The 15282-nt window shown below is 47.1% G+C and overlaps 1 protein-coding gene across 7 annotated transcripts in view; it reads left to right on the forward strand.

Moving 5' to 3' along the window:
• Positions 1-15282, forward strand: part of LOC121073346 (phospholysine phosphohistidine inorganic pyrophosphate phosphatase) — a 171285-nt gene that overhangs the window by 21491 nt on the left and 134512 nt on the right. For 5 of the 7 annotated variants that reach the window (XM_040564183.1, XM_040564186.1, XM_040564182.1 and 2 more), the window contains one exon: positions 4696-4787. In XM_040564183.1, the coding sequence (XP_040420117.1) occupies positions 4696-4787 (92 nt within the window). Of the gene's footprint in view, positions 1-4695; positions 4788-5448; positions 6690-8576; positions 10321-15282 lie in introns of those variants that run through there. The other 2 variants (XM_040564184.1, XM_040564185.1) reach the window with 2 other exon arrangements.

The following is a 15282-nucleotide window of genomic DNA, read 5'->3' on the forward strand; positions in this document are numbered from 1 at the left end:
CCCATTTCGGCCAGCTGCCCGTCCCAGCGGGGAGTTAGTGGTGCGTGAGAGCAGAGGCAGGTCACCCTCACAGTGCCACGGGGATCCGCCACCGTGCCGGCCAGCCCTGCCCTGCCTCTGGGGCTGACGGGGAATATTTTCCATCTCGGAGAGAAGAGTTAAGCGGCCGTGTGAAGTTTCAAGTGTTGAATCCTGCTGAAAGCTTATCCAAACTCAGTTGGCCCTGGGGCTTTTGGAATCTGCCCTGGAGGTTTGATGTATTTCTGTGTTTCACCTGCCTCGTTGTACAAATTCTGCCAGGTCAGAGGCCACGTGTGATGCCTTACGTGTGTTTGTTGTTTGCACAGCTAGTAGTTCCTGGATAGAAGTATAATTAACAGGAATACGGGATCCTGAAGCCTAGGAGATTGCCATGTGGGCCACGGAGAATATGGAGAAAAATAAATGTGTCATATTCATTGCGTAAAGTGTCTTTGATTTTAATCAGGATTTTGTGTATACGCTTTATTTCTTTACATCCTTGGCACCTTTAACTTTGCTGCTAAGCCTGTAGCAAAAACCTGCTTAGGCATAAATATTTTTGACTCTAGAAACATTCACTGCGTTAAATATTCTGTTGAAATTCACGTGCCTCCTTCTGTGCACCGTAACATTTGCATCCTCCATAGGCTTCAGCCTCCAAAGTACCTCATGTGAGCTACTCCCAGTAACAAGGCACTGCAACAGAAGCAGAGCTAGGTAATACAGAATACTCTGGTCTTTCTGCCCCTTTTCTTACTCCATAGCTCCTTTTCCGATCAAACATGTTTCTGTGATTTTTTTTTAATGAATACTAAAACTCTGTTTGCAGAGGAAATAATAGAAAAGGTTCCCATTCACCCATCTCTGAAGCTGTCCGTGTTAGTAGGTGAGAGGAGTCGGTCCCCACCTCCAGGGTGTGTGGTGACACCAGTAGGATCACTGACCAGGATGGTGATTTCTGCTCTGCGGGTGTTTGTCCAGTTGGGATCATGTTGTGGCCTGAATCCTTAGAGCTCGTGTTCATCTCCTCCATTATCACTGCTGATCTGGGTTAGGTTTGGCTCAGTAGCCATGGCTTCCCTCAGCTCTGGCACACGTGTGCTTTATGTGTCGCTTGCACACAACCACACACACCCATCTCTCACCAGCTACACAGATCAGGAAAAATGGAAATTACACTCAGCTTAATTCTTTGATGATTTTCTTAAAACCAGAGAGATCATCTCAATACATTTTTGTCCTTGTTGTAATTTTGTAGCTGATCAAAAAGAAGCAACTTCCACAGACTAATTGCACAGATTAATGGTGCGATCCCCATGTAAATTGTGAACACAAACGGGGATCTTTTCATTCTTGCTTTCGGTGGGTATATGACCTTTCAGTTTTATATCTTTCTCTTCTTGCCATATTGCAGTCAGAGAGGAAGTTAAACCCAGGTTTGACAGGTAGAGTTTTTTTTATTTCCCTTGACAGTGCACCTTTTGACCTCTATCTTCTTGCCAATGATTTTTTAAATCCTTAATGATTTGGGAATAATTGCTCCTCCTTTAGTGATTATTGCCCTTCACCGATAGTAAATCTGTGAAATCCCCGGGGGCTGGAGTACATTTTGGTATGCGTATGCCACAAGCTGGCCTGGACAGGCATCGCTGCTCATGTGCAGCTGCACTTGCAGAGCTGCTGGGTGTCTTGCAGGAAAACTTGTCTGGACGGAGTGAAATACAGCCCTGCTGAGCAAGCTTCCCTCTGGCTTTGGAGGGTCTGCTGAGCCACCCTGCTCTGCCCTTTCCTGCTTTCAGAGCAACCCAGAACTGAAAATGGAGGATGTATACACAGATGAGAGGAGGAAAAAAAAAAGGGCAGGGGGAGGACAGACAAAATCTGGCAAAACTGCTCCCAGCCAACTCCTATTACCTATTTTCCCCCAAGCTGTTTTGAGAAATGTAATCGTTCCCACTAATCCGTTTTCGTCGTGTGTTTATACGTGCTTTATTTACTAATTACTTCAAATTAACCCTTCATTTTTCCTCATTTCATGCTGGAGTGGTAGGGAAAAGTGAGCTGTCTACAGGGGATCTTGCATCACGTATCTTAACAAGAACACATGCGTTTCTGTGAGCAGAGTGGATAAGGAAAACGGTCCAGTAATGAGAAGATGAAAAAGATTGAGCCCTCCATCATGTGCTGGCTTTGAAGCAGTTTGTGAGCAGGGAGCTGGAAAAGCAGCGCTGCCTGTCCCAGAGCCTCCTGCTGCTCTTTCCCTATGGACACATTTTCCCGAGCTGTAGCCATGTTCCCACGAGTCTTTACATCTCCTTGCTCCATAAAAGAGCTCTCGAAGTGTGATCACAGCAGCGTTGCTCCTAGGCAGAAAGAAGCCAGACCGTGCACATATAAAGCATTTCAAAATGAGCTGCTTCGGAGTGGAACTGGACAAATGAGCCTTGACTCGCAGGGATGGCCTATTGCATCCCCTCACCTGAGGGTGATGATAATCCCTCACGTGAACGGTATTTAAAAACAGCAGGAAAGATGAACTGGGCTGCTAACTGCCATATATAATCCCACATGCTGTACCCGATGTGTAACACAAAGGAGGATTTGTCTTTTATCAGCCGGAGCTGTTCCAGGTATTCCTGGACACAGCTGAGCTGTTCTGAGATTTCCTCCCTGGATCTAGAAAGTAAGCCTAGCGTTTTTAAAGCTCTTGAGACAGGTGGACTGGGGTTAAGTGGCATCGCTTTTTTGCTGCCTAAATTTTGGCAAAATGGACCTCCCCCTGCTCATGCGTGAGCATGTGTTCTGCCGAGACAGCCTCCTTCCCGGGGTCTCTGTGCGCCCACCTTCCTTTCCACGGCGGAGTGCTGAGCGGTGAGAGCAAGGGCACCTGCACACTGCCACAGGCAGGGCTCTCCGGTGCTCTTGTGTGGTTGCACGCTATGTGAAAATGAGGTGCTTCCACGTGAAGGCAAGTGAAGAAGAGATTTTTGTATTAACCAGAGCACTAACTGGAATGGTGCCTGCAAGATGCAAGAGAGACTTTCTGTTTTTTTGTTTTTTTCCTTAAAGCTGCAGCCAGCCGTACGAAGAGAGTTGGAAGTCCCTTTAGGTTGCTGCTGCTGGGGAAGCCGACCTCTGGTCCTGCTGTGTGCCTCATTCCCATGACCTCGCTGACAGTGGTCCATTTATCAGTTCTCCCCAGACGGAAAAACGCTAGGATGGCTTTCTGTCCGTGCCCAGTGGCGTACCCCTGGTCCTGCTCTCAGTAACCCAGCTGCCACCCAGGGCAGTCCTGCTCCCGTTACATATGTCCCTTTTGACCTTCCCCAGCCCACAGGCAGGACGAGGACCCGTAGTAACAGACCCTAGGCTCAAAATGTAACATCAATTTCTTTAGTAAGCAACAGTTCGCTTAGCGATTGCATGCGTCCGATGTGCAAATATGAAAATAATCTGTTATCAAAAGTGTATGGAAGGAGCAGAGAAGTTCAGGCAGGAATTTCCTTCTAACATTGTACTGTTGTTGTGAAAGCCTGGCAGTAAAGTTTAGGTAGTACGAGGCTATTCAGCAAGATGAAAATACAGCCAATGAATGTATTTTAAACAAAATTCAACTTTGATACAAAAGGTGAAAAATCCCATATTAAAATTTGATAGATAAACTAGATTCTGTGTTTTCAAAGCTGATGTGTTCCCCCCAGTTTTAAGTGCTGCCTCTGTTCTCTGCAGAGTAACCTGGAGTGCCTTTGGGATGTTGCAAGCTGATTTTATTATTCTTTTTTTCTTATTAGTTTTAGATCATGTGCTGCTTTTTTGTTGAAATTATGAAACGGAAACCCACAACCATTTTTAAATTTGAAGAATAAGAGTAATATCTTTTATTGCAGAATGATAGGAAGCACTTGAAGTTTTGCAGGCACAGCTGTGAATGAGAGCCCCTGGTTGATATGCTCTGATTTAACCAAGACACAAAGCCTGAAGTGAACATGCATACTACATTTTTTTTTCAGACATGCAGCCAAACCCCCTCAGTCCAGCTGGAAGGTCTCTTCTCAGTTACCTGTTTTGATAACCTGCTTAGCTGAGTTTGTTAGGATTTGCATAGACTTCAGGTGACCGTAACGCAAACTGTGCTGTGCCTGTACGTACCGTGTCCCACAGTGCAAAAATTAATCAATTAGATGTTACGCTGACAGAAGACTTCCCAAATTTTTGTATCTACCTGAAAATGGGCTGCATGTTTCGGTGATCACAAGCTTAAGTTTTTGACTAGCTTTTAAAATACCAATTTTAAGGAAACTTTTAAAAAAGATATGCTCCAAGCAGTTTCCATTAAGGCTAACATAAACGCGTGGCTAGGAACACAATAGGGATAACTTTATAAAATTCAACATTTTTTCTGAATTGTGTGCCAAATCACTTTGGTTTTTGTGATGGATTACAAATTGTACGGATGTATACTGCACCAGCATATTGCTCAAGGAGCCGTAGCATGAATTATAGTCAAGGTAGGATGACTTCTAATCAATATGATGACAATATTATCTTGTTTAATTTGTCTGATGGCAGTATTAAACATCAAATCAAGCTGTTTATTATGTCAAAGGAATGTGAAGCATGGCAGAAATAAAATTGACTTGACACCAGTTTTTCTGTATTTCATTGCTTTGACAGGCCATCATGATTGGAGATGATATTGTGAATGATGTAGGAGGTGCCCAGCAGTGCGGGATGAGAGCTGTTCAAGTGCGGACAGGGAAGTACAGGTCAGTGCACACTCTACACCCTGTGCTCCACCAGGTTAACCATGGAAAGAGGGGAAATAACTGTAGGTAATGATTTTTGCACTTTCCTTTTTGCCAAACTACACTGTTCTCTTAATTTTCGTACAATTCATTCATTTCTAAAAGAAAAGGCGGTGTGGTTTGGAACCTGGTACGCCTTCTGAATAGTGCTTCAAAATGAATGCATGAGACCTGATTTTTTTTCCACGCCTTTTCCAGAGCTTTTCCTGTTGGTGGTAGACATTTGCCGTCAATGTACACTTCCATTTGTTGACTGAACAACTACTTCCTTGGGCAGCCACTAGGCTTGGGTGGGTGCTGACATTTTCATTTGCAAAATGCATTTTGAGAAAAGACTCTGTATGAAAACGGCAGGATGGGAGAGGTTTGTTTTCTTTGATCTTTTCAAGAAATATTTTCCTCTTAATTACTGCTATAATTTTGCATCACATTTAGTGCATGGAACTAATTTGTTTCTTTTTTTTTTTTTAACTACTGTGTGTAAGTGTTGTACACTTGATATCAGATCCATCTGAAACTTCTAGCAGAGTCAAGATGTAAAATTAGACATCTACTCAGTGATCTCTGTGGGTCATCTCTCACAGCTTTATGAAGGACTCCATATGTCTCCTATTTTCTCTAGATACATATTCAGCACTGAGAAGTCTGGAATGTGAAAGCTGTTTCTCCTCTTCCCATCTTAAACAGAGCAGGCTTCTGCAGACTTGCTCACCTTGGCCTTTCAAAGCTTTCCCTGTGCAGGTGTCTCTGTGATCCTGTGCGTTCATTGACCAAAGAGCTATCAATAGCTGCTCCTTGTACCTCTTGACAGCAGACCTGAGTGCAGTTATAAACAGGGCACGCTCCAGGGGTGCCCAATGGAAAATTAAGCCACTATCTGCTGCTCAGGCAAGATAAGGCTTGAAGTCAGCCCAAGGTGACTCTCCAAATGCAATGCAGACATCGGTCCTTACATTTAACATTTGGACTCCATAACACTCAAAATCTCCTTTTAACCATACCTCTTTGCAGTAGGCACGGTTCAGTAACAGCATTTGTAATTTGACATAATTTATATTTTTAGTGTTTCTTCATTTTCAAATACTGAGACTGTAAAAGAACAATTTTTGGGAGGGATGCAGCAAGTGGGAATGGTGCTTGCCGTAGGCTGTCTGAAATGTAGTTTTGTTAGTTATCAAGTGATTTGCTCTCTCAATTTTAGCTTATGTAAATTGATAAAATAATTCTGATGGACCAGGAAATGATTTTGGGGAAAGAAAGTATGTAGTTTGTGCTGTTGGGGTTATTTATCTGTGTAATCCCATTAACTGCCTAAAGGAGAGAATTAGGATTCAGCACTTGGTTTTTCTCTGATCTTGATGGCTATCACCAGACAGCATTCAGTGACTCCACATCTTAATGTTGCACAGATACGAGCATCAGTGAAGGAGCTATCTCTGAAAACAGAGGTAAATTAGGCTGCTCAACAGACATCTCCTGTGACATACGTGGCCCACTGTAAAAATAAGCCACAGGTGATGCTGCACTGAAAGCTTTCTGGCAGTTGGCGTACATTTTTATGTATAGACATGAACATGCACACACACACACACAAATATATATAATCATATGTTTGAAAAGCGTTTTCTTATATCAAGCTTGAGCCATAATTTAAAATCTGAAAGGAGGTCACAGCTGTTATAGGTAGGGGAAAAAAAGATCGTTTTCCACTGTTAAATGTCCTGTTTCAATGCGCGATTGCTGTTATCCAAAATCATATATTACTGTATGGCAATGAAATACAGGTGAGCCTCTCAAAATTGAGCATGTGGTGCCAGTCCTATTCTTACCAATTTTGAGTAAAATAAAATAGTTCCTTTTTTTCCAAGAGGCTGGAGATGCATATGTTTTTAAGAGTGGTTGATTTAGTATACGTGGGAAATTAAAAGACACAGTGAGTATTGAAAGAGACTGGAAAAAAGCAACTGGATGAAAGTTGATATGAAAAATAACAGAAAATATAATTATTTCGTGGCTGGTTTTAAGTCTGCTATTGGTACATAGGTCCTCCCTTGTATTTCTTGCTGACCCAGAGGTGTGCACTGCGCTGAAATACCTCTGGATGGCACTGTTAGTACATTTACTTCAGCAGTAGCTACTACGTCAGGTTGTAGCTAAGGCTGTTTTTGCAAAAGCAGCGTGAGGCAAAACGGCTTCAAGGTTTTCGTGTAGATGCTGAGTGTAGGGGTGTGGGATTTCCTGAGTTTTGTTATTGCAGCTCAGGACATGGCTGATCACCTCGGCTGGGTTGCTTCTGTGCTTCTGCGACAACGAGTAGGTTTTTGTTTCCACCGCTACAATGGTGCCTCACCTCAGCCAAATGCATGCAGAGTTGATTCCAGAATAAAATGAAAAATAATAAAGTACACCAAGGAATTGTTCTAGGAGTGAGGATGTCACAACATGCTGCTGGATATGGGGAAGTTACAATTTGGGGGATAATTTGCGCAGGTTGTTGTGTAGGTCCAAGGGATTCTGTTGTACGCCTCCATTCTCATCTAAATGGTGACCCTGAGTGACAGAGTGTCATCTGTGGTGCATTTGGGGCAGCATTCCTCATCTCAGGAGTCACTGCAGCTGCCTTCAACATCCTTGAGATCTGCTGCCCACCAAGGGTTACACACCGTAGCACAAAAGATGACACGTGCACCAAGGCTTCCTGTAAAGTTTGTTGTATTTCAAAGTGACTGCAGTGCTTGTGTGCAGGTTGCAGGCTGCAAAGTAACTCTCTGCATCTTGCTGGCCTTAATAAACTAAGAGAAGAGGTCCCCTTTGTCCTGAAAGCCTTGCAGATGAGCTGAGGTCCAAAAGGGGAGCAGAAGGGGTATGCGTGGGGAGCTGGCGTAGCCGTAGTGCTGCCTCCTTCCCTGTGCTCTCACACTTCTGGCTGGAGCTGGGCTCTGCAAGGACTTTCTCAGTGCTGGCTATTGCCAGGGTGAGATGCAAGTGTGGAGTAAGCTGGTGCAAAAGCATTCAGCTTAACACCACCTTACACCAGAGGTCCTGAAAATTAACACCGTTTTCTCGCTTTTTTGGGATCTTAAAGTTTCGTAAAATTAATGTAGTCAATTCCTTTTATCTCACTTCTGCATCTGTGCTTGTCTTCTCCTCAAAAGCACCTAATCTTCCAGCAGGACTTAAGTGTTGAACTCGTCCTCAGTAGCCGAACCAGGCATGGAGTACATTAGTCCATGAAATGCAGTAAATAATGGAATAAAACCTCTTTTGACATAAGTCAGGCCAGTAATGGAAAGGTGTAGAGGTAAGATGGCATTTTGAGTTGATCTCAGCCAGCACGGTTCTCCAACACATGGTGAGTAGTTTGCTTAGCCAAATGCAGCCTTTTTTAGATGTACAATCCATATGGCACGTTGGATCTGGTCCGTCGGTGTCACCACCCTCAGTCACTCCTTCCTGCCACGCTGTGCAGATCAGGTCTGTGCTGCGGACTCCTGTGTACCGGGAGAAAACAGCATTAGGTTTTTCAGCGCTGGGAAATGTGGTGCTAATTAAGACGTTTCTGTGCACACCTGTGTGGAGCACCTTCGTAGCCAACATCTTTCCGACCTAGGGCAGAACACGTACTCGTCTTCCTGCACAGGGTATGTGCTAATTCCACTTGCAGCTAATTGGCCTTGACATCAAACCAATAAATTCCACCATAACTATTGATTCTGCAACGCCGCTTAATGCTCTTGTTCCTCTTTGCAGTGTGCAAGTTAAAGCAGAGAAAAATTACTTTGAGGCTCTTCCAGCTGTCTCCCCATAAAATCAGAAACAGCTTTCAGATACGTCAGTGCATCAGACTGATTTGTGACAGGGCAGAAGAATTCCACCTCTCTCCTTGCTGTTGTTTACAGGGTTTGATTTATAGGTAATGAGCTCTACTCAGAAGAAGGCCTTTGCAGCGGTTACTGTGGATATCCAGAGATTGTGCTCTTTTGATTTCCATGCTGATACCAAAGTGGAGATGTTTGGAGTAAGTTTGGCTGTAGACAGAAGTTTGCAGTGGCATTTCTTGACTGTGCCAGAGTTTGTGCTGTGCACTCGAAAATAACCCTGAGGTGGCAGTGTTCGTCTCTCGATGTCACCTTTCCATAGCTGGTGTGTGGGGTAGCCAGGAGCGTTCACAGCAGAAGTACCCGCTGTCCCTGCTGGCCTGTGCGACATCCCCGAGCTCTCTCATAATACTACACGTAAAAGATGGAGCGGGGATAAAAGGGGCCTGGGACAGCTGCCATCTCTTGCTAGCTCTGCCACTGTGCTCTGGGAGAACTGGGTCAAGTTACTTCATGTTGCCCTTCCTCGGTTTCCCCGCTTTATAATTATCCTCTGAGAATAATTATCCTGACTGTATTAAGTAAGTGGCTTGTGAGCTTGTGAGCTCCTCTTATCTGACTGAAGAAAACATACAGAATTTTAGAGATTTAAAGGAAATCGGCTTGCCAGATGTGATCAAGACAGAAGTTGTGACAGAGGAAGATCTTTCAGGCTGACATCATCAACTGACTAAGGATTCAGAAAAACAGGGGTGGGTCTTTATAACAACCTCCTAAATGAAGTTATTAAACGATTCTAAGAAGCAAATTTCCACCCAGAGATAAATTCACAGCTATCACAGCCTGTAATAGTAAATGAAAGATCACGACACCTTTTGCAAAGAAACAGTCGCATCTTACTGCTCTGCAAAGATCTTGAAACAGAAGCAGCATCCCTCCCACCCTCGCTTTCTTGTTCCCTGAATTACTAACCACAGCCAAGATGAACAAATTTATTAGCTTTGTGTTTCATGGGTCTTGATGGAGCATACCAGAAGTGCGTAATGAGAACTAACGCACAGAGGCACTCCCTTTATGCTGAAAGAGAACCAGAGGCATTTGGATGGCCTCGCAGTCCTGATAATTAAGCCTGTTTCAAGTACTAAACGGAAAGGCTTCCAACCCATATTTGCACTATAAATGGTGCATTATGATTTATGGTAGTGTCTTAAGTAATGTTTATTAACATCTAGTGTCAGCAAGTCGGTTCTCCTGTGGTGTGATAGCTGATTGCAGTAAATCCGAAGGCATGGACTTAGTCACCACTTATTACATGTTCAAACCACAGTTTGTTCTGTCCACGTGAGGAGCTTCACGTGTGTATATCGGCATCTTGACCACACTTGGGTTACTGTAATCTTTGAATCAGCTTTGCGAAGGAAGTTCGGAGTTAATGCTGCAGTTCTTTAGCGTAGTAACGCTCATCTGATGGCAGCCTTAATTTTTCCCAGTATATTCATAAAGTCCAGACAGAAATTACACTTTAAGGCTCTGGTGCTGTAGGAACGAACGGCCTAGGAGAAGATGTAAGTTCTTGCTGCTTGCTGAGCCAGCAGCGCCCCCTCCCCGGCCGTTCAAAAACAGCCCCTAAGGGAGCGCGGCGACCAGGGCGGGCAAACGGGGTGGGCAAACAGGGCGGGCAAACCAACAGGGCGTGGCGCGTCAGAAGGGAGCGGCGCGGCAGTTGGCGCAGGCAGGGCGAGCAGGGGGGGAGGAGGGCGCAGAACGTTCCTCCCCCGCCGCCCATACGAACACCCCCTCTAACGGCTGTGGCCCGCTAGCTGGGCTGCAATGGTCTACACCAGGCAGAGCGCTCTCTCTAGAAAGTCTGTAACCGCCCAGACTGCCTGCCCGCTCAAAAATGCGGCAGTTCAGGTCTCTGGACGCAGGGAGTGTCTGAGCCTGTTGCTGCCGTCTGAGGGAGGCAGAGGCGCCGTGTGTGTGAGGTGCGAGCGGGTGGACGACATGGTCCGCCTGGTGTCAGAGCTCAGGGAGGAGGTGGAGAGGTTGAGGGCTATCAGGGAGCGTGAGCGGGAGATAGACTGGTGGAGCGACTCCCTGCAGGGCCTGAAGGAGAGGTAGCGGGGTGAGACACCCCAAATGGGGGTGGACCCCCTGCCCTGTCGGGCAGAGGGAGGGGGACCTAGGAGTTGAGGAGGAATGGAGGCGGGTCCCTGCTCGACCTTGCAGGCGACGCCCCCCCCTACTGCCCTCACCTTCCCAGGTGCGCGTACACACCAGGTTTGAGGCCCTAGAGCTTGAGAGACCGGTGGGTGAAGATGAGGTAGAAAGTCTACCCAGGAGGGTACCTAGGGCGAGGAGGTTGACGCCACGCCTCAAGACTGCCTCCACCAAGAAAGATAGAAGGGTGATCGTTGTAGGTGACTCCCTTCTCAGGGGGACAGAGGGCCCTATTTGTTGGCCTGACCCTACCCGTAGGGAAGTCTGCTGCCTCCCTAGAGCCAGGGTCAGGGATGTTGCCAGGAGGCTTCCCAACCTGGTTCACCCCTCTGACTACTGTCTGCTTTTGATAGTCCAGGCTGACAGTGATAATATTGAAGAGAGAAACCTGAAGGCTATCAAACGGGACTTTAGGGGACTGGGACGGTTAGTGGATGGAGCGGGAGTACAGGTGGTGTTTTCATCCATCCCTACAGTAGCAGGGAGGGGTACAGAGTGGACACGGAAAGGCCACCTGATTAACACGTGGCTCAGAGGCTGGTGCCAACACAGAAATTTTGGTTTTTTTTGACCATGGGGCGCTTTACTCGGCACCCGGCCTGATGGCCACAGATGGGTCCCTATCTCTAAGGGGAAAACGGATCCTAGCCCAGGAGCTGGCAGGGCTCATTGAGAGGGCTTTAAACTAGGTAAGAAGGGGGACGGGGCTGAAATAAGGCCTGTTGGAGCTGTGTCGGGGAATAATGGCAAGGCCGGGGGAGAAGGCAATGGCCCAACTGAAGTGCATCCACACTAATGCACGCAGCATGGGTAACAAACAAGAGGAACTGGAAGCCATTGTGCAGCAGGCAGGCTATGACTTGGTTGCCATCACGGAAACGTGGTGGGACCACTCATGACTGGAGTGCTGCAATGTCTGGCTATAGGCTCTTCAGAAGGGACAGGCAGCACAGAAGGGGTGGTGGTGTGGCTCTCTATATTAGAGAGTGTTTTGATGTTGTGGAACTTGAGGCTGGGACTGATAAGGTTGAGTCTCTGTGGGTTAGGATCAGTGGGAAGGCCAACAAGGCAAGCATCCTGGTGGGGGTCTGTTATAGACCGCCGAACCGGGATGAGGAGATGGATGAGGAGTTCTACAGGCAGCTGGCAGAAGTTGCGAAATCGTCAGCGTTTGTTCTCGTGGGGGACTTCAACTTCCCAGACATATCCTGGAAGCACAACACAGCCCAGAGAAAGCAGTCTAGGAGGTTTCTGGAGAGTGTGGAAGATAGCTTCCTGACGCAGCTGGTTAGTGAGCCTACCAGGGGAGGTGCCCCGCTAGACTTTCTGTTCACAAACAGTGACGGACTGGTGGGAGATGTGGTGGTCGGGAGCTGTCTTGGGCAGAGTGACCACGAAATGGTAGAATTCTCTATTCTTGGTGAAGCCAGGAAGGGGACCAGTAAAACCGCTGTCTTGGACTTCCGGAGGGCTGACTTTGAGCTGTTCGGGACACTGGTTGGCAGAGTCCCTTGGGAGGAGGTTCTGAAGGGCAGAGGAGTCCAGGAAGGCTGGGCACTCTTCAAGAAGGAAATCTTAATGGCTCAGGAGCGGTCTGTCCCCACGTGCCCAAAGACGAGCCAGCGCAGAAGAAGACCGGCCTGGCTGAACAGAGAGTTGTGGTTCGAGCTTAGGAGAAAAGAGGGGGTTTATAATCTTTGGAAAAGAGGGCGGGCCACTCACGAGGACTATAAGGCTGTTGCGAGGCTGTGCAGGGACAAAATTAGAAGGGCCTAAGCTCATCTGGAGCTAAATCTGGCTACTGCTGTTAAAGATAACAAAAAATGTTTTTACAAATACATCAACACCAAAAGGAGGACTAAGGAGAATCTCCTTTACTGGATGCAGGGGGAAACTTAGTTACAAGGGATGAGGAAAAAGCTGAGGTGCTTAATGCCTTCTTTGCCTCATTCTTTAGCGGCAAAACCGGTTGTTCTCTGGCTACCCAGTACCCTGAGCTGGTGGAAGGGGATGGGGAGCGGGATGTGGCCCTCACTATCCACGAGGAAATGGTCGGCGACCTGCTACAGCACTTGGATGTACGCAAGTCGATGGGGCCGGATGGGATCCACCCGAGGGTACTGAGAGAACTGGCGGAGGAGCTGGCCAAGCCGCTTTCCATCATTTATTGGCAGTCCTGGTTATCAGGAGAGGTCCCAGTCGACTGGCGGCTAGCAAATGTGACACCCATCTACAAGAAGGGTCGGAGGGTAGACCCGGGGAACTATAGGCCTGTTAGTTTGACCTCAGTGCCAGGGAAGCTCATGGAGCAGATTATCTTGAGTGTCATCATGCGGCACTTATAGGGCAAGCAGGCGATCAGGCCCAGTCAGCATGGGTTTATGAAGGGCAGGTCCTGCTTGACGCACCTGATCTCCTTCTATGACCAAGTGACACGCTTAGTGGATGAGGGAAAGGCTGTGGATGTGGTCTACCTTGACTTCAGTAAGGCTTTTGACACCGTTTCCCACAACATTCTCCTCAAAAAACTGGCTGCTCGTGGCTTGGACTGGCGTACGCTTCGCTGGGTTAGAAACTGGCTGGATGGCCGGGCCCAAGGAGTCGTGGTGAATGGAGTCAAATCCAGTTGGAGGCCAGCCACTAGTGGAGTCCCCCAGGGCTCAGTACTGGGGCCAGTCCTCTTCAATATCTTTATCGATGATCTGGACGAGGGGATTGAGTGCACCCTCAGTAAGTTTGCAGACGACACCAAGTTAGGTGCATGTGTCAATCTGCTCGAGGGTAGGAAGGCTCTGCAGGAGGATCTGGATAGGCTGGAGCGATGGGCTGAGGTCAACTGTATGAAGTTCAACAAGGCCAAGTGCCGGGTCCTGCACCTGGGGCGCAACAACCCCAAGCAGAGCTACAGGCTGGGAGATGAGTGGCTGGAAAGCTGCCTGGCAGAGAAGGAGCTGGGAGTACTGGTTGATAGGCAGCTGAATATGAGCCAGCAGTGTGCTCAGGTGGCCAAGAAGGCCAACAGCATCCTGGCCTGTATAAGAAGCAGTGTGGCCAGCAGGTCTAGGGAAGTGATTGTTCCCCTGTACTCGGCTCTGGTGAGGCCACACCTCGAGTACTGTGTTCAGTTTTGGGCCCCTCGCTACAAGAAGGACATGGACGTGCTCGAGCGAGTCCAGAGAAGGGCAACGAGGCTGGTGAGGGGTCTGGAGAACAAGTCTTACGAGGAGCGGCTGAGGGAGCTGGGGTTGTTTAGCCTGGAGAAGAGGAGGCTCAGGGGAGACCTTATCGCTCTCTGTAGGTACCTTAAAGGAGGCCGTAGCGAGGTAGGGGTTGGTCTATTCTCCCACGTGCCTGGTGACAGGACGAGGGGGAATGGGCTAAAGTTGTGCCAGGGGAGGTTTAGGCTGGGTATTAGGAAGAACTTCTTTACTGAAAGGGTTGTTAGGCATTGGAATGGGCTGCCCAGGGAAGTGGTTGAGTCACCATCCCTGGAGGTCTTTAAGAGACGTTTGAATGTTGAGCTTAGTGATACGGTTTAGTGGAGGTTAGTGTTAGGTCAGAGGTTGGACTGGGTGATCTTGGAGATCTCTTCCAACCTAGACGATTCTGTGTGATTCTGTGTAAAAGGGTGTTATAACCCAAACAGCCCCTTTTCATTGTAGGATATAGCCAATTGCCATGCAAAATAAAGAAATGCGCTGGAAATGCCTTATTACTGAACTACAAGTGGTGAAGTTGGAAGTAGGAGACTTTACCATCAGGCTCTAAAGAACTGTCTTTGGTTTGAGTATTTCTGTTTCTTGAATTGAACATAGCTAAATGTTTGCACACAGTAAAGTCACTGTGTGGTGTTAGAAATGCAGGTTCTACCTGAGATAAAACGCCCAAAAAGCACAGGGGGGAGTAAAGAACTCTGCCATGTTGTACCTAATGCGTAGCTTTAATTTATCTCTAGTCTAAAAGTGAAATGATATATATGTATTTTATTAGCAGGTTGACATATTCATCGATACCCTAATTAACCTTGAGGAAGCAGACTGTGTTCAGGGTGTAGCTATGCTAGGTGCTGCATGCATGCTCCCGTGCTGTTCTGAAAAAAGAATGAATGGCAGAAAAAAATGGTTTGTGATGTGAGTAGGGGGAGGATAAATAATGTTGTGTGTCAGGTTAGTGAGGAAATGTAGTATTACCTGGCAGTCTTGCCGGTTCCACTTTCTACCCAAGGACCCACTTTTTCTGCAGTAGCCCAGCTCTGATCAGCTGCTACATTGCAAACGTTTCTGCAAGGAAGCAATTTGCATCTCGCAGATCAAGATGGTAGTGACCACATCAGCTTGTGCTGCACTTTTGCTTCCCCTCTTCCTTCACATCCCCACAAAGTTCAGCAGCAGAGGCGGCGGCTTTAAAGGTTTCCATCC

Source organism: Cygnus olor, chromosome 7 (assembly GCF_009769625.2).
Source record: "Cygnus olor isolate bCygOlo1 chromosome 7, bCygOlo1.pri.v2, whole genome shotgun sequence".
Taxonomy (NCBI): Eukaryota; Metazoa; Chordata; class Aves; order Anseriformes; family Anatidae; genus Cygnus; species Cygnus olor.